Raw genomic sequence first — 23,428 nt, forward strand, 5'->3', positions numbered from 1 at the left:
CGGATGAAAGGTACTAAAGAGACGCGAAGGGGGGAGCTGCGGGCTCCGGCCCCTTGATGTTCCGGTTGAACAGGTGCTAGTGAAAAGGAGGCGGACCCGGCGGAAGAGTTGGCCAGGGGGGCAGTGCGCTGAAGGGGGAGCGGCCCCCTCCACCATCGAGCCCCCTGCCCCTCCCCCCAGGAAGCGTCCCGGGCCTAGAGGTCTTTGAAGTGTGGATGAAGCCCCCAGGGCAGCCCTCTCCCCTCTGCCACCCAACCTCCCGCTGAGGGGGCATTTGACCTTTAGCCCTTGTGGGGCTCAGTCTCCCCCTTGCAAACAAAAAAAGGGGGGGATGTATCAGGTCTCGTCTTTTGGACATACCAATCTGGGGCCCGGGGGTTGGGGGGGGAGTCTTGAGTTACCCTCCCTTGAACGAACCTCAGATCCAAATTCGGAGACTATTTAATCCTTCGTAGTGCGGATGTGGGCGCCACTGTGTTTGTGTGCATGCCCAGAAGTCAAGCGTGATTCTGTTTGCAAAGCGCCTCCAAGGTAGCGATCTCTTAACTCGCGTTAAAATGTGAGGCACGCCTTGAGGCTGGAGGTGGAGTTAGGTCTTTGAGAGATCAGGTGGTGCTTGGATGACGGTGGGGTACCTCTGTGTACCCACCCTGTGCGTCAAGATTTAAGAGAGAAGCTCCCGGAGGGCAGGAATAACTCTACTGGGGCGGCACGCCGACACTAAACACTCAACAAATATTTGTACGGGGCGTGGTAAGTGCACGCCTTTACTCTAGCACTTTGGTGGCTGAGGCAGAGGAAGTTCAAGGTCATCATTGGCTATACTGTGAGTTCGAGGCCAGCCAGAGCTACTGCCTATCCTGTCTCAAGCTAACAAAGACATTATTGGTAAAAATAAAAGTTTACACGTGACACTGTCTATCCTTCAGAGACAGTACCCACTAGCTGCCATCCAAAGAGACAACCCCCCCTTCCCCAAGAACAAGCGCTTGAGAGGGCTGACATCACTCCAGTCCCGTTTAGAGCCCCCTGGTTTTCAAGTACCCTAGAGACTTCCCTGGAGTTGAAGATCACACTCAGAGAAAGGGGGGGGGTGGGAATCGGAGACCCAAAGTGTGACACCGAGGGCTGGCAGAAGGGAGGGCTCAGGAACTACCCACCTAGAGTCATAAAAGCGAAAAGAAAAGACGGAAAAAGCTGCACGGAGCGCACGAGCGAAAAGCTCCCTACCAAGCCAGGCTTTGTTCCCTGAACCTAAGACTTTACCCGGCGGCGGGCGGGCCGGGAGCGAGCGAGCGAGCGGAGGCGCGCGGCCATGGCTGCCGCGGCCGGGCAGGGGGGCCGGGGGGGCGGCGCGTGAGCGGGAGGCGCGGGGCGGGCGGGCGCCCGCGATGTGCCACTCGGCGCCTCCCCCGCCGGGCCCGGGTTGCACGGTGGCCGGGCGGCCCTGGTAGCGGGCGAGCGGCGCGGAAGGAGAGCGCGGCGCGCGAGTCTCATTGTTGGTTGGGGGGGGGCCCGTCGGGGCATGAGGGCGAGAGCACGGCGGGGGGGGCGGCCAGACAGAGCGAGCGAGGAGGAGGAGGAGGAGGAGGACGCCGAGGAGGAGGAAGGAGGAGGCAAAGAAAAGAAGCGGCGGCAGCGGCGGAGGAGGGGGCGAGGAGGCGCGCGGCCCCCGCTCCCTCCCTCCCCCCCTGACCCCCGACCCACGCCGGCCGGCCCCCAGCCCCAGCCCCGGAGGGAGCTCATGGGAGTATGAAGGAGATGGTAGGAGGCTGCTGCGTATGTTCGGACGAGAGGGGCTGGGCCGAAAACCCGCTGGTCTACTGCGATGGGCACGCGTGCAGCGTGGCTGTCCACCAAGGTAAGGCGGTGGGGGGGGGGACGGCCGGAGGGGGGGTGCTGCGGGACCCCGGGGGCGGCGCACGCACCGGGTGCCCTCGGCCGCGCCCTCCAGAGCCCTCCCGGGGCGCGTGCCCCTCCCCCACCCACCTGAAGCGAAGGGCGACGTGGGCTACCCCCCCCCCCCCCCGCAGCCGGGTCCTTCAGGACCGGGTCAGGCATTGTTTTCTTGCCTATTGTTCCAGTCCCGCGCCCCCCCACCCCAAGTTGGTGGAGTTTTGGGGAGAGTCCAGGGAGCCAGGAGTGAACTCCCTGAGCCCCGCACCGCCGGTGTCTTGGGCTGTCCCGGGAATGTTTACCTGCGATGTACCTCTCCCCCCCCCCCCAACTCCCGCCCAGTTTATTTTGGTTCCCGCTCCCGGAGGAAGAGGTCAAGGGGGGGTCATCCCTCTTCGCTTCCGGATGCTGGGAGGAGCGGAATTGGGCAGGGAGGAGAAGGGGTCCCACGGGAGAAGGGACTCCTGAAATCCTCCCGGGAAAAGCTGAGGCTGGGAGAGCGGTTGTACAGGGGGCCGGAATGGAGGAGAGGGAGGTTTGGAGTTTCCCCCAGCAGCACATGGTTCGGGAGTTAACTCCTTAAGGAATCTTGCCGAGGGCGCAGGCTGGCATCTCCGCCTGTCTGGCACAGGCAACCGGCCTCCCCCTCCCCCTTTTTCTGAGACAACCCTTTAAGGTTTGTGGTTGCGGGCTCTTCCCGCCCTCTCCTCCGGGTACCTGCACCGCACCTGCCCTCAGTTTTGACTTTTGACCCGCACCTGTGTTGGAGGCAGAAGATGAGGTCCTTGGACCCCCGACTTTCATGTTTTATCCCTTACTGGCCCTTTAAGAAGTCCCCCCCACCCCCCAGTAACAACAAAACGTGTTACAATCATGACTATTTCTTGTTATGATGCCTAGGGGACTGGTCAGGGCGGGGCGGGGTGGGGCACGGGACGGGACCGGGGAACACGTCTAGAAAAAAAGGGGGTGTGGGGGATGAGGATGGAGGATCTTTGGAAGTTTAAGGTCAAGGACCCTTGTCAGACTTTTTGCTCCTGTTTGGAATGCTTGGTTGTGTGTGATTGAAGGCTGGCTCTGTGCTGTTGGGACATTTCTTGTGGTCCTGTTTCATAGAGTGACCCCCGGGTTTGGGGAGGAGCCCCACCTACTGGACTGGTTTTAGTCTCTTCCCCACCCCCAATTTTGGGTAGGTGGGTGGGTGGGGGCCCCAGGGAACCAGTGGCTGACAGCTGTGCTCACTGACTCTCTTCCTCCACCCTTAGCTTGCTATGGCATCGTCCAGGTGCCCACGGGACCCTGGTTCTGCAGGAAGTGCGAATCTCAGGAGCGAGCAGCCAGGGTGGTGAGTTCAGACTCTTAGTTTTTCCCTCTCTTCCTGCGACACCTGAGCATCACCTCCAGGTTGAGCTAGGGTTCCCTGGGGCTGGGGCAGGACTCGGCTTTGTCACTCAGGATTTCCTGTTTCCTGTTGCCTATCACCAGACCCATCTCTTCCCTCAGCTCATCACTCCGCTCTGACCCACCTCTTGGGGGCTTTGATTTTCTTTTCTTTTTTTTTTTTTTTTTTTGCCTGTATGTGTGCTTTTCTGTAACTTTTTTTTTTTTTTTTTTTTTTGAGACAGGATTTCTCTGTGTAGCCTTGGCCATCCTGGACTCACTTTGTAGACCAGGCTGGCCTCGAACTCACAGCGATCTGCCTGCCTCTGCCTCCCGAGTGCTGGGATTAAAGGCATGTGCCACCACGCCCGGCTTCTGTAACTTTTTTTATTATGGAAAGTTTTCAAGGCTACAGAAGTAGAGGGGCTACAGTAATGAACCCAAGGTTCTCCTTATTGTAGTCTTCACTAGTTATGACCTCATGGCCAAAAACCTCTCTTCCTTTTACACCCTCACCCCCCACACCCCCCAAGTCTTGTGTCATCTATGGGCCTTTTGGATGAGTTCAGGGAGGGCCCAGCTCATCAGATTCCCCCAACCCCCTGTGCTCCTTGCATTGGCAGAGGTGTGAGCTGTGCCCACACAAAGATGGGGCGTTGAAGAGGACTGACAATGGAGGTGAGGGGAGCCCTGAACACCTGCTGAGGTCAGCCAGCCCTGCCCCCACCCCCCCAGCAGGTGTGGGGTGGAGGCTGGCTTTCCCTGCTCTGACTGGTACAAGAAGGCTGTGGAAGCAGGGCACAGTCTATGGCTTGGTGTTGGGGAGAGGTGGGGTCTTGGGCTTGCCACCCTGCTGAGGCTGTTCCGCACACTGCCCCAGGCTGGGCCCACGTGGTGTGTGCTCTCTACATCCCCGAGGTGCAGTTCGCCAACGTGCTCACCATGGAGCCCATCGTGCTGCAGTACGTGCCTCACGATCGATTCAACAAGGTCAGCGGTCCCTTGCTAGTCCCTCCCTGGCCCACAGTCCTGGGGAGCCAGCACGCTCAGGGAAGTCAGGAGGTGGGTGGTTACCCACCGCTGTGCACAGACAGATGTGTGTGTGCGCGTGCCTGTGTTCTGTAACTGTAAGCTCCCTCAAAGTAGCACAGCCAGAGAGTAGCTTTTAGTTAAGTGTAGTGCCTTCCATAGGTCACCTTTTATTGAGTCTCCAATGCGTCCTTGCCGTTAATCAAGACAGATGTGTGAAGAGGCTCTGCTTAGATAAAGGCTGTTCAGTGAGGCTGGCTTGGGTATAATAAGGTGGTCAGGGAAGGAGATGTCTAGGCTGAGACCTGGGGCATGAGGAAGAACTGATTTCTCAGGCTGGCCGGTCCCAGGGTCCATAAAAAAAGAGACAGCACGCGCAGAGTCCAGCAAGTGGGGCAGTGGGTACGTCAGGGAGCGAGGCTGATGTAAATGCTGGCCTCTCAAATCTTACCAAGGATTGTGCTGTTTAACGAAGCAGCTGGCTACAAGAGGGTGTGGCGATTGACTATTCAGGGGCTGAGGGGATGACTTAATGGTTAGTCCAGGTTGCACCCACATGACAGCTCACAACCGTGTTTACGTCCGATTCCAGAGATTGAATCCAGTGCCCTCTTCTGGCCTCCGAGGGCACCAGGCACACAGTATGGCACACACGCGTACATGTAGCCAAACACGCTCACATACAAAAATCCAAAACAAACCTTTAAGTTGAATACTCAGAGTCCATTTCCTCGGTCCCACCAGCTGCATTTCAAGTGCTTGATGGCCCTGTGACTAGTGGTGGCTGGCTTAGCTTGTACAGGTTAGCGACCCTTTCTGTTCCTGCAGCAAAATCTGTGGAATAGCTCTGATCTGGGGTGGTGGGGGACAGGATAGAATTGAGGGGGAGGCCAGAGGATCCCCTTATCAGGCAAGGTGGGGTTCCCTGGAGGAGGGGGTCAATTGTGCTGTGCCCCACAGACCTGTTACATCTGTGAGGAACAGGGCCGGGAGAGCAAAGCCGCCTCAGGAGCCTGCATGACCTGTAACCGCCACGGATGTCGCCAAGCTTTTCACGTCACCTGGTGAGATTCCTGTGCCCAGCTGCTGAGGTGTGAGGTGGCTACTGAGTGAGAGCACCCTAACTCCTGTGTTGTGAGAGACTCTGACAATGCCCTGCTTGATATTGGGTCCAGGAGGAAGGAGATGGGGGGCTGCTGTGGTTTGTGGGTACTCCTTTCTGACCTGAGTCTCCTCAGTGCCCAGATGGCAGGCCTGCTGTGTGAGGAGGAAGTGCTGGAGGTTGACAATGTCAAGTACTGTGGCTACTGCAAATACCACTTCAGCAAGATGGTGAGTCCCTCCTGCCAGTTGGGGCACGTAGGCTATGGGCCTTGCCTATACTGGGTGCTGGGACTTAGGCCCCATCCCCCAGTTCCTGCCTTTCAGGAGCTCTGCCTGTGACAGGGAATGAGTTGCAACCAGAGGGGTGCAAATTGGAACCGAACCAAGCAGTCCAGGCTAGGAGACAGACACCCTCACCCACACACATACACACCACCTGTCAGTCTGGGAATCTTTGAGCCAGGTAGAATTAGAAGGACAAGTAGCATAACAGCTCCCTACTGGGGGAGTGTCTTTGCCACATCCATGACATGTCTTGACATCATGTGGCTCTCCCTCAGCCCCAAGTGTGCTTGCATGTGCCCCGTTTCACAGATGGGTAAATGAAGGTTCCAGGCTTATCATGTAGCTGGTCTCCCAGCTGGGCTGGTGGGTGGGATTCAGAGCAGTTTAAGCAGAAGGCCTCTGAGGACCCGGCGCTGCCAGCGGTGGACATAGCCCTAAGATGAGAAGGACCTTGTGTTGGTGGCAGGAGGGGAGGGCGTTAGGTGGGGCTAGGCATGTCACGAGTTTGAGGCAGGGAGATGAGAGCTTGGCCCAAAGCTATCGCGGCCGAACAGACTCGTAGGTTCTGGATGTATCTGCAGAGGTAAGCTGCAGCCAGGCCTCCGCCCTAGGCCACAGTTTGGAGCACTCCTAAGCCGGGGAGTAACCTGATCAGATTTGTGTTACAGGCAGATTACCCTGGCATCAACCACAGAGCTGGGTTGAGAGACAGCTGCAAGGATGGGGGTGGGTGACAGGGTCAAGGCTGGATGCTGGAGTCACTCGCTTAGAGGTGGATTATCCAAGTGTGAGGGTGGTCGAGAAGTGGACGGCGAATGTGAGATAAGATCCAGGTCGTAGCTAGTCGTGGAGTGAGGAGAGGGGGCTACCTGGGGGTGTTTGGAAGGGGGCAGCTGGCCTCTGAGGTGAGGCCATCTTGGTTTGTGGCTGTTGCCTGGTGTATTGATTAATAGTCCTCCTTCCATCCCTTTACAGCAGTGTCCAGGTTTGCTCATAAGTTGCACGGTTGCCATGCTTTCAGAGTTTGCTGGTGACTTAGGACAAGATCAGGACTTCTGTTGCCTTTGCAGGTGGCCCCAGGTAGAGACGTTCAGATTTGGAGGGCGTCCCTAGGCAGGAGGCCAGGGCAGATGGAGGTTGCAGGACTGAGCCTGCCTCTCTATGGGTGTCCAGAGTAGACTGGACCCAGGTGTGAAAGAGCCCTGGGAGAAAAGATCTGGAGCTTGAAGTAGGGGCAGAGTCCAAGCTGGTGAGGCCTGAAATTAATCCTAGGCGTTGGCAGTTGTGGGGTAGTTGGTGAGCTTAGATTGCAGCTGTGAGCCTGGGCTGGGTGAAGCCAGCAGACCAGGCACACGGGGAGAGAGAGCAAGCCCAGGGAGGAAGTTTGGTGTTGGTTGCCCTAGTTCGGGGCAGCAGGTCTTCTGTACAGAGCTAAACGGGGGAGCAGAGGGAAAGCAGAACCAAGGGAGGAGGATGTGATGGTTAGAGAGAAATGGGGTTCCCAGGGAGCAAAGGCTTCCTGAGTGTCCTCTGCACATTCTTGTTCTAAGGGAAGAAAATGGAAGCGGCTGGGGTGCAGTCTGCCCGAGACTGCCAGGAGAGCACTGTGGGGTGGCGGAGTGGGGGACAGAAGGCGCAGGTCCATCTCCAGCCCTGCTGCCCCTTGTTGGGGGCCGAAGCTGGTCTACACCTCTTCTCAGCCTCTGTGGTTGGATCTGTATGTTGGTTAAGACAGCCGGGAAGCTAGGATATCTAGGGTGACCAGAGTGTCATGGAAGACACAGGTGACTTGCAGCAGCAGCAGAGGAGCTAGCACTGGGAACAGGCGACCTTCAGGAGCCTTCTCTAAGCTAGTGAAAGGAAGGTTAGGCAGTCCCTCTCAATCTCTTTCCCACAGAAGACATCCCGACACTCCAGTGGGGGAGGAGGAGGAGGAACAGGAGGAGGCGGCAGCGGTGGAGCAGGCGGCTGCAGCAGCGGTACCGGTGGCGGAGGTAGCACAGGGGGAGGTGGCAGCAGCGGCGGCAACAGCTTCCTTACTGGCAGGAGAAGCCGGTCAGCCTCACCGTCCACCCAGCAGGAGAAGCACCCTGCCCACCATGAGAAGGGCCCGAAGAAGGTGAAGGGCTGCGCGCGCACGGCGCTCTCTCTCGCGCGCGCGCTCTCTCTCTCTCTCTCTCTCTCACACACACACACACACACACACACACACCTTTTTTCAGAGACTACAACCTAGGCCTAGGCCTTCCTCTGAGGCCGCTGAGGTTGGAGAAAACTAAAGAACAGCTACAGCTGGAAGCTCAGGGATCGGGACCTGGGTTCTGTGTCTTCTATTCCCCTCATGACATGACAGTGACCCAAACCTCCCAGTTTGTGGCCCTTTGTGTTTACACACATCTCGTCTGTCTCCTCCTGCCCGGTCCCGTGGAGTACCCACTTTTGTTCAGTGTGTGTTCCAGGAGGGACACCCTTGTGAGTGCCTGCTCATGTCATGTGTGTGGCGCTCTGTCACTGGCACGATAATGGGACAGGCTATTTTTAGCAGGAGGGAGGATGGGGGGGAGGGGCTCTTGGCTCTCAGAGGATCTTGCCTGAGCCATTCCTGTCCAGCTGGAATCTAGATCCCTCTGTAGCGGGAGAGGATTCACTGAGCCCCACTCCTAAGAGAGGTTCAGTTCGCCACACCCACTAGTCATGGTTAACCTCACACAACCCCTGGGTCAACATCTGGTCACCTTTCCCTCCACTAGAGTCGAAAGGACAAAGAACGCCTTAAACAGAAGCACAAGAAGCGGCCTGAGTCCCCCGCCAGCATCCTCACCTCGCCTGTGGTTCCCACTGCTGATAAGGTACCTCTGCTTACTGTCAGGACCCAGGGTGTGCTGGTCTGGGGGTGAGTAAGCACGAAGTGTGAAGGGTTATGGAGGATGGGGGGCCGCTTTGGTATCTTCTCACCGCTCATGGTTAATGTCACCTCTGCTACCTCCACCCAGTTGAAAGCCCTGACACTTCTCAAGGGTGAGGTGGGGTGCTTCCCGGCACCTGCCAACAGGCAGAGAGAGGCTCAGTGTGGGCCCTCAAGCTTGTTACCCACATTCTGGGGCTCAGCCCTGCAGGACTGGTGAAGAGCTCCTACCACTGAGCTCCTTCCACCAGGAGGACTTCTAGATCCCGTTGTGCCCTGTGGGGCTGGGGGTTGGGGCCAGTTTGACATTCATCCCACCCTCTTCTTTAGAAATGTGTAGCGTCTGAAGGTGCTAGGCCAGTGAGTGCTAATCCAAGCCAGAGCAGACCCTGTGAGTCCCCCGAGGGGCTGGAGGAAGCACCCCCTCCTGTCCCATTACTGCTAGACACCTCCGCTCCCTAACAAGGTTGGCAGGGCACTGGGCATCTTAGCCGGAGGCTCAGGTATCAGGTTTCCAGGGTGATGTTGCTGTGGCAACTGCCCCAGTAACTAACTAACTAATTAACACACACACACACATTCATATTCCCGCCCCCCCCTTTGCTTCCCTGGGCTCACCTGGGAAAGTTGGTCTGACCTTTCCTGGAGCTTATAGGCAGGCAGAAAGACCTGGGAGGCCCCCTACCAACTGGGTAACCTTTGGTGGACTGTGCTGTAGAGTTTTGCCTGTCCCCCCCAGCACCCATCCCAACATTTAAGCTCCCCTTCCCCCAGCTCCTCTCTTCCATGGCTTTCTGAACCACATCTGGCTTCCTTCAGAACTCCAGCTGCTGAAAAGAACAAAGGAAGACAGAGACTAGGGCTCCACCCAGGGAGGGGAGCAGCACAGGGTGCCTCTCACTTCCCCCTCATTTGTTCTTGAGCGCAATTTGAATACCTGGTATTCACCCAAGAGAAAATCCTCTTTCCCTGGTGCTTGAGGCACAAATACATAAAGGCCAGACTGTCTTCAGATCTAGGGAAGAGAAGGGACAAACGGGAGGGCTTAGTTTATTTCTCAAAATAGCCCAGCAATAGATGCCTTACCATTTCCACTTAGTAAGTGAAACAGAGACACAGAAGGTACATAATTTGTCCAAAAACAAACGGTAAAGTTTTGAACCAAAGTAGTCTGGCTAAGGGCTGTGTTCTTTTTTTTTTTTTTTTTTTTTAAGATTTATTTATTTGAGCCAGGCATGGTGGTGCACGCCTTTAATCCCAGCACTTGGGAGGCAGAGGTAGGTGAGTTGCTGTAAGTTCGAGGTCAGCCTGGTCTACAAAGCGAGTCCAGGACAACTAAGGCTAACACAAAGAAACCATGTCTTTTAAAAAAAAAATTATTTATTTATTATTTTATGTGCATCAGCGGTTTGCCTATATATGTGTCTATGTGAGGATTTCAGTTGGAACTGAAAGTTACAGGCCGGTGTGAGCTGCCATACGGGTACTGGGAATTGAACCCAGGTCCTCTGGAAGAACAACCAGCGCTCCTAACTGCTGAGCCATCTCTCCACGTGCTGCTGTACAAGTCAGACTTGTGGACTGACACTCTTCACTGTCTGCCATGGAGTTGCTTTGACCCTGAGTAGGCCCCTAACGATGATGCAGCCAAGCTGGGTCTAGTGCTGTGAGGAGGGCAGAGCCTTTTAGGCTCACAGCTGCTGCCTTCCCTCAGTACTTCCCAACACCCTGCCCTCCTGGGTTACTGACCTCAGACATGGGACAGTTTGCTTCCCTTCAGGGCAGCATGGCAGTTCCTGGTACACACAGGCACTATTCCCAGTGTCATGAGACTAAGACCGAAGGAGTCATTGGCCTAGGTGTGTAGGGGAGGCTTCCTGGAGTGGGGACTTCCTAGTTGCATGTTGGAGGAGCAGAAGCTGCAGGCCCAGGTGTCCAGTAAGAGCTTGAGCTTGCAGGGAATGGTCAGAGATGGGCCAGAGCCAGGTGCCCAAGACCAGCACCAGCCTTTAGGCCAGAGGTGTTTATGCATGAGCCTTGGATGAATAGGCCAGTGCAGATTGTGGACTGGTCTCTCTGATGACAGACCTTTCTAGCTGGCCATGGTGGTGCACACCTTTAATCCCAGCACTCTGGAGTCAGAGGTAGGTGGAGCTCTGTGAGTTCAAGGCCAGCCTAGACTATAAAGAAAGTCAAGGACAGCCAAGGGTCTATGTAGCAGAGAAACTCTGTCTCAAAAAAACAAAAAATAAATAAAATAAGATAAAATAAAGACAGAAGCCTTGGGTTCATGGCATTCCCTAGAATTCCATAGCTACCTCCTAGTCAGGCTGAGCTGGTCTGTTCCTCCTTTTTTTTTTTTTTTTTTTTTTTTTTTTTCGTTTTCGAGACAGGGTTTCTCTGTGTAGCCTTGGCTGTCCTGGACTCGCTTTGTAGACCAGGCTGGCCTTGAACTCACAGTGATCCACCTGCCTCTGCCTCCCGAGTGCTGGGATTAAAGGCGTGCGCCACCACGCCCGGCTCCAGTTCCTCCTTTGTCTCTCCCTTAGGTCTCCTCAGCTGCTACTTCCTCCCACCATGAGGCCAACACTCAGGAGCCGGCTGAGAGCACCAGGGACTCAAAGGGGAAAAAGTCTTCCAGCCATAGCCTGAGTCATAAGGGGAAGAAACTGAGCAGTGGGAAAGGTGTGAGCAGTTTTACCTCCGCCTCCTCCTCTTCTTCCTCCTCTTCCTCTTCCTCCTCTTCCTCTGGGGGCCCTTTTCAGCCTGCAGGTGAGTATGGGTGTCCTGGAGGAGGCTGGGAGCCTCTTGAGCTGTGCTGTGGTGGCAGGAGTGTTTGCCTGCTGGTTACATACACCTCTTGTGTGTTTTTACAAGCTGATGTTGGGTAACAAGGTTGGGAATCCCCCAGTGCCTCATTTCTCAGCTGGGTTCTCCACCCTTCCCCCTTTTCTTTTTCTTTTTTTTTTTTCCCTGTAATTTTATTTATGTATATGGGTGTTTTGTCTGCATGCCAAAAGAGGGCGTCAGAGCCTGTTATAGACGGTAGTATTGGATCCCATTATAGATGGTTGTGGGCCACCAATTGGGTGCTGGGAATTGAACTTAGGTTCCCCGGAAGAGCACTCAGTGCTCTGAACTGTTGAGCCATCTCTTCAGCCCCCACTCAGTCCCTCTTAAACCAGAGCTCCCCTTTCCTTACAGGGTCCACCCCTGTAACCCCACAGTAGTGTCCCCCACCATTTGGAAGCACCAGTATTAATTCCAGACAGAGAGGCCTGCAATCGCAGCATTTGGGAGCTGCAGGATTGCCTGAATTTGAGGGCAACCTGTGCTAAGGCACGAGAGCCTGCCCCCAGTCAGTACTGGCATAACAGCAATTTGTTCGGTTTCCTCAAGAGTGGGTGTGGCTTTCCTCCTGGTTTTTTTTTGTTTTGTTTTGTTTTCCAGCAGGGACTATCATCCTAGGGCAGAGGCAAGTAGAGCTGGCTGGGACTTCATTTTCTAGCTAGGCTCTCCCTCATGCTGTTGGGGGAGAGGCGGTGGTCCACAGCAGTTCCCCCCCTCCTCTGCAGGCTCTTCTCTGCAGAGCTCTCCTGACTTCGCGGCATTCCCCAAGCTGGAGCAGCCTGAGGATGACAAATACTCCAAGCCTGCGGCCCCCACTCCGCCAGCCCCTCCCTCACCCACGGTCCCTGAGCCGCCAAAGGCTGACCTCTTCGAACAGAAGGTGGTCTTCTCTGGCTTTGGGCCTATCATGCGCTTCTCCACCACCACGTCCAGTTCTAGCCGAGCCCGAGCCCCCTCACCTGGAGACTATAAGTCTCCCCATGTTTCGGGGGTTGGGGCCTCAGCAGGCACCCATAAGCGGATGCCTGCACTGAGTGCCACTCTTGGACCTGCTGAGGAGGCTCCTGAGACGGGCCTGAAGGAGAAGAAGCACAAAGCCAGCAAGCGGAGCCGACATGGGCCAGGCCGGCCCAAGGGTAGCCGAGGCAAGGAGGGTGCCACAGGCCCGACTGTCTCCCTCCCTGCGGCTCAGTTGGCTGGCTTTACTGCCACCGCTGCCTCACCCTTCTCCGGGGGTTCCCTGGTCAGCTCCGGCCTGGGGGGCCTGGCCTCCCGAACCTTTGGGCCTTCAGGAAGCTTGCCCAGCTTGAGCCTGGAATCTCCTCTTCTGGGGGCAGGTTAGTGACCCCAGTAGACAGGAGAACATCTCAGTATCCGGCCAGTCCTGTGAGGGGTTGGGCAAAAACAAGAGTTGAGGGAAATGTACTTAGGTGGAAACTCTCCAGAAGGCAGAATGGAGGTGGCCGTTACCCTGAAATGTTCCCTTAAACACCAGCAGGACTTATATGGTTCTGGTAGAGGAGTAAGAAAAGCTAATGAGGCTGGAGAGATGGCTCAGCAGTTAAGAGCACTGACTGCTCTTCCAGAGGCCATGAGTTCAATTCCCAGCAACCACATGGTGGCTCACAACCATTTATAATATGATCTGATGCCCTCCTCTGGCCTGCAGGTGTACATGCAGGTAGAGCACTGTATACATAATAATAAATCTTCCAAAAAACAAAAGAAAAAGCTAAGAACTTCCTAGACTAAGGCAGGGTAGTAGACTGTATGGCCAGAGCCCCAGGCATGCTGTGTTCCTGAAGGGAGGCTGCCTTCAGCACTTAGAGGATCCTGGGGTGCAAGGTGACCATAGGGCTTCTTCCTCTGTGTCTTTGTACCTTTAGGCATCTATACCAGTAATAAAGACCCCATCTCGCACGGTGGAGGGATGCTACGGGCTGTTTGCAGCACCCCACTCTCTTCCAGCCTGCTGGGCCCCCCAGGGACCTCAGCCTTGCCTCGCCTCAGCCGATCCCCATTCACCAGCACCCTCCCACCCTCCTCTGCTTCCATCTCCACCACTCAGGTGAGACCCTATTCTGGATTCTTCCCGGACAGGTTGGGGACAGAACTCCCTCTGTGGTCCCCTCTTGTTTCATACCACACAGTAGTACGACTGTATTCAACTGTGCTGCATCTGAGTATGAGAGCTAGTGTCTGTTCTGCACAACAGGTGTTTTCTCTGGCTGGCTCTACCTTCAGCCTCCCTTCTTCCCACATCTTTGGAACCCCCATGGGCACTGTTAACCCCCTCCTCAACCAAGCCGAGAGCAGCCACACAGGTATGCTGGCCCCTGCTCCTGCCCCCTATCTTCTGAAGGATGAGGCTATAGGAAGCATGAAGGTCCCCTCCCTCTGGCCTGGCTGTTGCCTATGCTTCCTAAACAAGTTTACTTCACATACAAAGGGTCACCTTACAGGAAAACCAGTGCAGGGTCAGGCATGGCAGTGCCACTCCATCATGCAGAAAAGACAGGACTTGCTCAAAGCCAGTTCTCACAATCAGGTGCCAGCCCGATGTGATCCCTCCCCCTCTTCCTGTGCAGTTGTAGTGGGATCACAGAGGTCCTACCAGCTGGGCTTTCTGCTCTCCTGTTTAGGAGTTAAGGAGGTGGGTGGCAAGCTCCCCCATCTTCCTAGAGCCTACCCAGCACCCCCTCCCCAAGCTGGTCTGTCAGCCTGGGGGCGGGGCTTAGCTGCAGGCTGACAGCTCTGGTAAGCTTTCAAAGACAGCAAGTTGACTTCAGTTTCAGGGCTCTGTGGTGGGATCTTTTGAGTTTTCTGTAAGCTGGGTTCTGTGGCCGGCAGTTTTCTCATTTGAGTTTATGACTGTAAAAAGTCAAACAAAGCTCATTATGATAATGCAATGATGGAGGGTTTGCTTTGTGCTCGCTGAACCCTCCAGCTGAAACACTTCCCTTTTATGACCTTATTTTCATCTTCATAATAATCACTGTTGAGAGCCTGGTTACCAGCGCTAGGTCACACAGCCAGGGTCAGGTTCAGTTGACCCAGGTGTGTCTTGGCCTCAGGTTCTGTCACTGGAAGATCTGGAAGCAGGGCAACAGGAAGCCCGTAGAAAGGGGGAGAGAGCTCTCCTGAGGTGAGGGTGCTCTCCTGAGGTGAGGGTGCTCTCCTGAGGTGAAGGGTCAGTTTTGCGGTCTGAGGAACAGCAGGGACTTGACAGGGAGGGCCCTGAAACAGATAGTGCCCCCTTCTCCCCTGACCCTTGCCAATCCGTTCTCCTTCCAAGAGCCAGACCTAGAAGACTGCAGCTTCCGGTGTCACGGGACCTCCCCCCAGGAGAGTCTCTCTTCCATGTGAGGGAGGGTGCACCTTGGAGGAGGGAGGAGTGGGTGGGGACTGGGACCTTCTGTGGGAGTGGGTGGGGCTGGAATTGGTGCTGGGTTAGCCTGAGGCAGTTTCTCCTCTGGACCCAGGTCTCCCATTAGCAGTCTCCCTGCACTCTTCGACCAGACAGCATCAGCAGCCTGTGGGGGCAGCCAGTTAGACGCCACGGCCCCAGGGACAACGAACATGGAGCAGCTGCTGGAGAAGCAGGGCGATGGAGAGGCTGGTGTCAACAGTGAGCAGGGGTGCACAGGGGAGAGGCTGGCCGCAACAGTGAGCAGGGGTGCACAGGGGAGAGGCTGGCGGCAACAGTGAGCAGGGGTGCACAGGGGAGAGGCTGGCGGCAACAGTGAGCAGGGGTGCAGGGTGGCCCAGCTGTCCCTTCCTGTTCCCCAGGGCCTCAAGCCTCTTTACTGGCCTTGCCTAACTGGGCACTCTGTTCTCAAGGCCTCCTGGCACAGATCTTTTTTTGGTTTTTCGAGACAAGGTTTCTCTGTGTAGCCCTGGCTGGCCTCAAACTCAGAGCAATTCACCTGCCTCTGCCTCCTGAGTGCTCAGATTAAAGGCGTGCACCACCATGCCTGGCTCTGGCACAGATCTTAACCAACACCTCCCCCCTCCCGTTACACCCACTCCTCTCCATCTCTTTGGTGTGTCAGGCCCTTGCACCAGCCTCAAACTTGTGTGTCTCAGACCCACCTTACCACTAGTAGGAGCAGCCTCCCCAAGGAGATCTGAGTTGCCTTTTCCCTCCAGACCCTGTCCCTCCCGCTGCCCCCCCCCCTTGATGGATGGTGCGCTAACGCAGACTCTTCCTTTCTGAAGTTGTAGAGATGCTGAAGGCCCTGCACGCGCTGCAGAAGGAAAACCAGCGGCTGCAGGAGCAAATCCTGAGCCTGACAGCCAAGAAGGAGCGACTACAGATACTCAATGTGCAGCTATCTGTACCCTTCCCCGCCCTGCCTGCTGTCCTGCCGGCTACCAATGGCCCTATCCCCGGGCCCTATGGGCTGCTTCCTCAAGGTGAGGGGATCCAGTCCTGGCTGGGGTGAAGAATTCCTGCCTGGTGGCTTGAACTGGCCCCATTGCAGCAGCTCCTGTGTCCCCTCACTTAGCCGGCAGCAGTGACTCCTTGAGCACCAGCAAGAGTCCTCCAGGGAAGAACAGCCTTGGCCTGGACAATTCGCTGTCCACGTCTTCCGAGGTGGGCACTGCGCAGAGGAACAGCGAGGGAGGCGGGACAGGAGCAGGCCCTTTCGGTCTAGTTACTACCCAGAAGCTGTTGTAGGCTGGCCAGTGAGGAAGGGATTGCCTGGAGAATTGGCTATCATATTTGCTATTTTAAAAGAGTAATTTACACAGCACTGACAAAGCAGTTGGTGAATAAAATCGACTTGGTCCTCCTGAAGGTGGGCTGAACCCAAGAAAACAGCACATAATTGCAAAGGAGAGAGAGAGAGAGAGAGATGAGCTCAGTTAAGGGCTGACAGAGCATGAGGGAAGGCTGTCTGGGGAAGGAGTGTTGAGAAGGACTTGTAAAGGGCTTATTACAGTGCATCCTACGAACTAACCCTGTGTAATTGGTGGCAGTCGGAATAGCACTTGGTATTGTTACATTGTGGTTATTATTGGGATCAAACCGGGCGCTCGCCACTTCTCTGCCACTTACTGTTACGTAGGGCAGTCGTAATCATAAATAACACTAGTTGCGTGCTTGAAACTTAAAAAAAGCAGGAGTTTCTTTAGTCTCCACGGTGACCTTGTGGAATGGATATTACTGTCACCCGTAGTTTATGCATTCATAAACTGAAGCCGAGAGGTTGAACCCCAGGGCTACCCAAGCCATTGAGTTGTGGGCATGGGATATGAACCCGAGCCTCTCACTCCAGTGAGAGTTCTGTGCTCTTGGCTGCAGAGTTCCTGAACTGTTAAAGGCAGTGCCTTTAGCCATAAAGTGGAAATAACAGGCTAGTACAGGTCAAGTGCTAACCCTAGACCTCCTGGCTCCCTTGAACAATCACCGCCATTACCACTGTTTGTTATTAAGCCTGAGGAACAAAGGGTGTTGGTCCGCCGGAAGTGGTCAGTAAACGTGATCGATGAAGACTGCAGATCTTTAGCCTTTATCCCTGGGCCTTGCTGTTTCTCTGGAGTGTCTGCAGGCTTAGGGGGCTTTGCCGTGGGAGAATGCTGGTGGCTACTGGGCTAGGGGCCAGAAAGGACCCACTGGCCCTTTGCCCTCTGACCGGTCCCTTCCCCCTCCCTCCCCAGGACCCACACTCAGGCTGCCCGAGCCGCAGCAGCTCATCGCTGTCCTTCCACAGCACGCCCCCACCGCTGCCCCTGCTCCAGCAGAGCCCTGCCTCTCTGCCCTTAGCCCTGCCTGGGGCCCCTGCCCCGCTTCCACCTCAGCCACAGAATGGGCTGGGCCGGGCCCCCGGAGCAGCGGGGCTGGGGACCATGCCCATGGCCGAGGGGCTGTTGGGTGGGCTGGCGGGCAGCGGGAGTCTGCCCCTCAATGGGCTTCTGGGGGGGTTGAATGGGGCTGCTGCTCCCAATCCTGCCGGCTTGAGCCAGGCTGGCGGGGCACCCGCACTTCAACTGCCCGGTTGTCTCAACAGGTGAGGGGAAACTCAACCCTCGGGAAGGGGATGGGAAGCTGGAGCTGGGGGGGGGGGATTGCCCCCTCCAATACCCCTTGTTCAGCCCAAAGAAAAAAATGCCCCTGGCCCTATAGGATTTATAATCTTGGCAGTCTGTTGACTTTAGGAGCTCCTCATAACGTTAGTCTGGGTGTATCTGCAAAAGAATAGTCCAGGGGACAAGATTTTCAACCATGTCCCTACTGTAGGTCTTCCAGACAGGACATTCTTCTGCCTGGGCCTGAGGGAGTCTGGGGGGCTCCTTGGTTGGGGGTACACTTCTGCACCTCCTCATCTGTGTTCTCTTGCCTCAGCCTGACGGAGCAGCAGAGACACCTCCTTCAACAGCAGGAGCAGCAGCTGCAGCAACTCCAACAGCTCCTGGCCTCTCCACAGTTGACCCCGGTGAGCGTCCCCTCCCTGTCACCCACTGCCCTGCTCTACCCAAATTGCCTACCTCCAAGAACTCGGCCACCCAGGGGGTGTCTCCAAGCTGGTAGATTGAATCTTTGGGGCCTGCAGGCTGTTAGAGGATTGTTTCCAGAGCCTCCTGGGCATTGGGTAAAGGCTGTGTTGTGCGGCAGTGAGTCTGGAGGTGGCAGGAGACGGTGTCTGGGCAGGCGATGTTCCCTTAGCTAGCATCTCAGGTCTCCTATGTTGTGCTCTTCCGTTCTCTAGAGAAGAGTGGTTCCATCTGTGAGAATGAGAGAATGGAGCAGGGCGTGGCCTGGTGGCCCAGTGTGCATGGGTCCTTGTATGTATTTCCAGCAAGGCAAACAAATAGCGGTTGCTTGGTATGGTGTGTGCTGTACTACAGTAATCCAAGCATTTTGGCAACTGAGGCTGGAGGATGGCTATGAGCTCAAAGCCAGCCTGGGCTACATAATGAGTTTCAGACTACCCAAGACTACAGAGTAAGACCCCTGTCTTAAAGAAACAATAAAACAGCCGCCCCCCCCCCAATAGCAAAAAGGCCATTAAGACGGCTTTCCACTTAAGTGAAGGGCCTTCCCTGCTGTCCAGCTTGATGCACTAAAATAAGTAAATGTAACTTCATTCATTCATTTATTATTTGTTTTGTTGTTGTTAGTTTTTTGTTTTCTTTGTTTGGAGACAGGGTTTCTCTGTGTGGCCCTGGCTGTCCAGGAACTGACTCTAAACGAGGCTGGCCTCGTACTCAGAGACCCTCTTACCTCTGCCTCTCAAGTGCTAGGATTAAAGGTGTGCACCACCATTGCCCAGCCAAATCAATGTAATTTCAAAACAAGTTATTCAATAAGAGAAGCAATTTAATTGATTACTATATGGGAATAAAAATAGGCACAAGGTTTTCTTTTTTGTTTTAAATATTTATTTATTATGTATACAATGCTCTGCCTGCATATACACCTGCAGGCCAGAAGAGGGCATCAGATCACATTCTAGATGGTTGTGAGCCATCATGTGGTTGCTGGGAGTTGAACTCAGGACCTCTGGAGGAGCAGTCAGTGCCCTTAACCTCTGAGCCATCTCTCCAGCCTTTTTTTTTTTTTTTTTTTTTTTTTTTGAGACAGGATTTCTCTGTGCAGCCCTGGCTGTCCTGGACTCGCTTTGTAGACCAAGCTGGCCTTAAATTCACAATGATATGCCTGCCTCTGCCTCCCAAGTGCTGGGATTAAAGGCGTACGCCACCACGCCCAGCTCAAGTTTTTTATTTTTATTTTTGGTCTCCTTAGTTGTTTTATTTTTATTTCATGTGTATGTGCACCATAGAGTGTAGTGCCCACAGAGTCCAGAAGAGGGCACTATACCCCTTGGAACTGGAGTTACAGACTGTTGAAAGCTTTGGCCAGGTCCTCTTTGGAAGAGCAGCCAGTGAGCCATCTCTCTTGTCCATAAACCAGTTTTCTTCTTTTTTTGGGGGGGGGGTTGTTTTGTTTTCGAGGCTGTGTCTCACTAGCCCTGATTGTTCTTGAACTCACAGAGATCCTCCTGCCTCTCTCTGCTTTTGTCTCTTGAATGCCACCACACACCCAGCCAACAAACCAATTTGTTTGCTTGTTTGTTTTTAATTTTTCCAAAACAGGACTTCTTTTTTCTTTTTCAATATTTTTTTCTTTCTTTCTTTCTTTCTTTCTTTTTTTTTTTTTTTTTTTTTTGAGACAAGGTTTCTCTGTGTAGCCTTGGCTGCCTGGAGTGGCTTTGTAGACCAGGCTGGCCTTGAATTCACAATGATCTGCCTGCCTCTGCCTCTTGAGAGCTGGGATTAAAGGTGTGCGCCACTGTGCCTGGCTTGCTACTTATTTTTTAAAAATCTTTCAAACCAGTTTTTGGAAGGAAGGAAAATGGGGGTCAGGGGAATGCTTGGCGAGTGCTGTCCCAGTTCAGTGGTTTTTATTTGGAGTGGCATTGTGGTTGTCTTAGGGACTGAGGACCTGGTACAGTGGGCAGGGCCAGAAGTGTTTACAATCTGCACTGGCCTAGGTACTCAGCTGACTGATGCGTCCCTCTGTGTGTAGTCCTTCTCTTGTCTGGGTGGAAGACGGAGGCCCAGAGTGTAGAGGTAGAGACAGAACCTTGGTTGTCTCCCTGTCGTGGGCCTTATGGTTCTAGTATGAGGGGCCTGGGTCTGGCCAGGCAGGCAGCCCTGGGGAGAGACAGCAGGGGCCCCCTGCCAACGTGCAGTGTGTCCTTCTCACAGGAGCACCAGACTGTGGTCTACCAGATGATCCAGCAGATCCAGCAGAAACGGGAGCTGCAGCGGCTGCAGATGGCTGGGGGCTCCCAGCTGCCTGTGGCCAGTCTGCTGGCTGGGAGCTCCACCCCGCTGCTGTCCACTGGCACCCCTGGCCTGCTGCCCACAGCATCAGCCCCACCCCTGCTGCCTGCTGGAGCCCTGGTGGCTCCTTCACTAGGCAGCAATACAAGTCTCATGGCTGCAGCAGCTGCGGCCGCAGCAGTGGCGGCAGCAGGTGGACCTCCAGTCCTCACTGCCCAGACCAACCCCTTTCTCAGCCTGCCTGGGGCAGATGCCAGTGGGAGTGGCCCCAAAGGAGCGGTGAGTAAGGGGCCTGGGCCTTCCCATGTTCCTATGGGACAAGGGAGGACAAGGGGTTACAGCTGCATCATCAGAGACGTCTGAGCAAGAGGCAGCTGTAAACTCTAGGGCAGCCTGGTACCCTGCTCCAGACGACAGGACCTCAGCTCCCATTGGGGGTTCTCTTCAGAGGGAAGAAGGCCACTGTGTAGGTCCCAGTAATAAAGGGGCCACTTAGAAAACAGCCTTCCAGCCTTGTGAGATGGCTCAGTCTGTTTAAAAAAAAAAAAAAAAGCTTGCCGCTGAGCCCAACGACCTGAGTTTGATTTCAGAGACCCAGAGGGAGAGAACTGATTCCAGAAAACTGTCCTCTGCTGCCCACACATGCATGCATACACATATAATAAAGGAATATTTTTCCTTTAAATTTTCTTTTTAAAAGAAAACCGCTTTCCAATGGGAGGAGAAATTAGAAAATAACATTTCTGTTGACAGTTTTAGAAAAAGATGACACTTCAGGTGGGCCTTTCTTCCTTGGAGGGCTAGCCTGAACCCCAAAAGTCAGTTTTGGGCACAACAAGCTAGTCACTTCCTCACTTCACACAGCACGCTCTAGGCTGAGGCCTGGCCGGCTTCTAGTCCACTCCTTCAGGAGCCTTTTCCATCCTTGGGAGATGTTCCTGGCTGGGGATTAGGGCTAGATGCCTCCAACACTCAAAGCCTGCCGCCTTGTCTTTGCAGACTGCTGACAAAGGAGCCTCAGCCAGCCAGGAAAAAGGCTAACTCTACTCTGCCCCTCCTGATCCCTACATGGCTTGAGGGTCCTTGCCTGGAGTGGGCGCCTGGGCCCAGACTCTGGAGAGCCAGGCCCAGTGCCTGTGCTGATTCCAGAGAGTATGTGCCGGGAGTTCCGGGTGCTGAGGACAGAGACTGGAGGGGACCCCTTCCACCTGGCCCGTTCCCTCACCACACTGGCTGCTTCAGGAGAGAGGATCAGGGAGGACAAGCTCCAAGCCTGCCTAGGAGCCCCCTCCTCTGCAGATGCCTAGGGGCCCCCAAAGAGCAAAGTAGGTCATAGCATAAGAAGTGGAGGATTGGTTGGACCTACCACATAACCCAGTCAGCACTTGAATGGGGAAGGTGAATGAGGGGGCCCCTGGGCCTGTCCCTATGTGGAGATTCCTTATGGAAAAAGGGCTGGTCCCACTTGACCTTCGGTTCCTTCCCAGCAGAAGGGATCCATCCCTTTGACTGTTTCTCATCATCCCTCCCCACTGAGGGTCACAAGCTGAGCTTGGAAAAGCCTACAGATGTGGGGGGCTGAGGAAAGGCAGGATAGCACCTCTTAGGGCCTCGTGATGGGGCTGGGCGGGAGGGGGGGAAGTCCCTTGCTATCCTTGGTGTCCTGCCTCTTTTTGCACTATTGGCTTGAGGAGTGCCGAGGGTGGGGAGAGGGAGCTGCCTGACTCCACAGAGCGTGAGAGTGTGTGAGTGTGCGTGTGCCTGTGTGTGTTGGATGGTCAGTCTGTCTAACTTGTCTGTCACTTCTTCCTCTGGACCCCGGAGCAGCAAAGGGCAAGGACAGGAGCAGTGGCCGGAACCAGAGCAGGAGCTCCTGGCTCTTGTCCCCTTTACTCTATCACCAGCTCTGGTCCTTTTCTAGGGCATGAGTGGTTAACTTTTTAAAAAACAGAACAGTACTCCAGTATTGGAGGATTCTTGGGGTGCTGGGGCTCTGAGTCAGGGTAATCTGCCTCCCCTTCCCTGGACCCCACTTCATCTCAGGGTCCCTGCAGGGCCCCCTCCCCCACTGGCAGTTTGATCTTTCCTGGCACAAGAGATCAGGGGAGGGGTAAAGTGCCACTTCTTTTAGCAAAAGTCTCCCTCTCAGAAGTAGCCAGCCTGTCTCTTGAATCCTACTTTCACCAGCTAGTAGAGCCACTTAAGCTAATGACTGTCCCCTTAACCCATCAGCTATTTTCCAGGGTGTAATAATAGGTGACAGAGTTCGTCTGTTGAATGGGACATGGGAGGCAGCCACGGAAACCTGTGTCTCTTTCTCAGTTGCACTGGCTGGGACTGAAAGTCAGTCCAGTTTCCCTAATGCTCGTGTCTCTGCATGTGTGCATTTTGGTGTGTTTCTGTTTGGGTTTTGTTGTTGGGGCTTTTCGTTGCTTTTTTCCCCCCAAAATAAAAGATGTGTATATTTTTGGCAATGACAGAAACATAGTGCAGATATATTTTTGCCTGTGCTGCTCAACTTTTTTTTTTTTTTTTCCTGATCTGGGAAATAATCTTCCTGTTGGTAAGACTGTAAGATGTCAGGTCTGGCTGGGAACCTTCAGAGGCACATGGAATGGTTTTGGGGGTCAGTTGTTCAGTTGTAATCTCTCAGAAATGCTCGTTTTTCTAACTGCTTAATGTCAGAAAGACATCATCTTCATCGTTTCAGCTCTTTAACCCCTGTCTACAAGCCAGTGGTTTCTTCAGACTCTTAGACGAATCCCTGATCCAGGCTCACGCCCTTGCCCCAGCCACATTCAGAACCGAGTAGCCTCCGCCGTGTCTGCAAAGGGTGTCTCTTGAGGAGCAGGAGCTCTCAGTGCCCTGGGCCTGATGCTCCCTGGCCCCAGTCACTCTGATCTCTGGAACTCTGGTCTCAACTTTTTTGAGCTCTTTTTCCTACTTTGGGGCAGGATGCACTTAGCAGGTAGTCAGGTTAGATTTGCTGAGAGCTTTAGGCCGTGTGTGGATTGGTGCTGCTCCTTTTTTGAGGGTGTGTGAATTTTTCCAGGCAGCTTTCTCTGTGTGGTCTTGGCTGTCCTAGAACTCGAGGTTTGCCTCGAACTCAGATCCTAGAGGAGGGCTGCTGGCGGTGGTGTTCCTTGTACTGAGACATGAGGGAAGTTGTGCCACTTCTGGTGCAGC

General features: G+C 54.7%; 1 protein-coding gene across 2 annotated transcripts; it reads left to right on the plus strand.

The window, feature by feature from the left end:
* The first annotated feature begins 1,674 nt into the window (after positions 1 to 1,674).
* Mllt6 (MLLT6, PHD finger containing) lies at positions 1,675 to 22,192 on the plus strand. Of its 2 annotated transcripts, none has more exons than XM_051158440.1 (20): positions 1,675 to 1,861; positions 3,162 to 3,241; positions 3,900 to 3,954; positions 4,157 to 4,266; positions 5,266 to 5,369; positions 5,544 to 5,637; positions 7,592 to 7,813; positions 8,445 to 8,543; positions 11,149 to 11,371; positions 12,175 to 12,786; positions 13,336 to 13,517; positions 13,665 to 13,773; positions 14,745 to 14,811; positions 14,932 to 15,077; positions 15,668 to 15,865; positions 15,958 to 16,046; positions 17,114 to 17,463; positions 17,799 to 17,889; positions 20,165 to 20,521; positions 21,242 to 22,192. In XM_051158440.1, exons 1-20 carry the CDS (start codon positions 1,753 to 1,755, stop codon positions 21,281 to 21,283), a joined length of 3,339 nt encoding a protein of 1,112 aa, XP_051014397.1. In that variant the 5' UTR covers positions 1,675 to 1,752; the 3' UTR covers positions 21,284 to 22,192. The 2 variants fall into 2 exon arrangements, with proteins under 2 accessions (XP_051014397.1, XP_051014398.1); XM_051158441.1 differs by having other exon boundaries at positions 11,149 to 11,284.
* Positions 22,193 to 23,428: the final 1,236 nt, after the last annotated feature.

This window comes from Acomys russatus, chromosome 16 (assembly GCF_903995435.1).
Source record: "Acomys russatus chromosome 16, mAcoRus1.1, whole genome shotgun sequence".
NCBI classification, from domain to species: domain Eukaryota; kingdom Metazoa; phylum Chordata; class Mammalia; order Rodentia; family Muridae; genus Acomys; species Acomys russatus.

Bases quoted from the DNA above. Each gene is read 5' to 3' on its own strand.
- Mllt6 (XM_051158440.1), top strand. From the start codon at position 1,753: ATGAAGGAGATGGTAGGAGGCTGCTGCGTATGTTCGGACGAGAGGGGC. The intron at 5,638-7,591 runs GTGAGTCCCTCC...TCTTTCCCACAG, and splicing joins AATACCACTTCAGCAAGATG to AAGACATCCCGACACTCCAG. The intron at 8,544-11,148 runs GTACCTCTGCTT...TCTCTCCCTTAG, and splicing joins TGGTTCCCACTGCTGATAAG to GTCTCCTCAGCTGCTACTTC.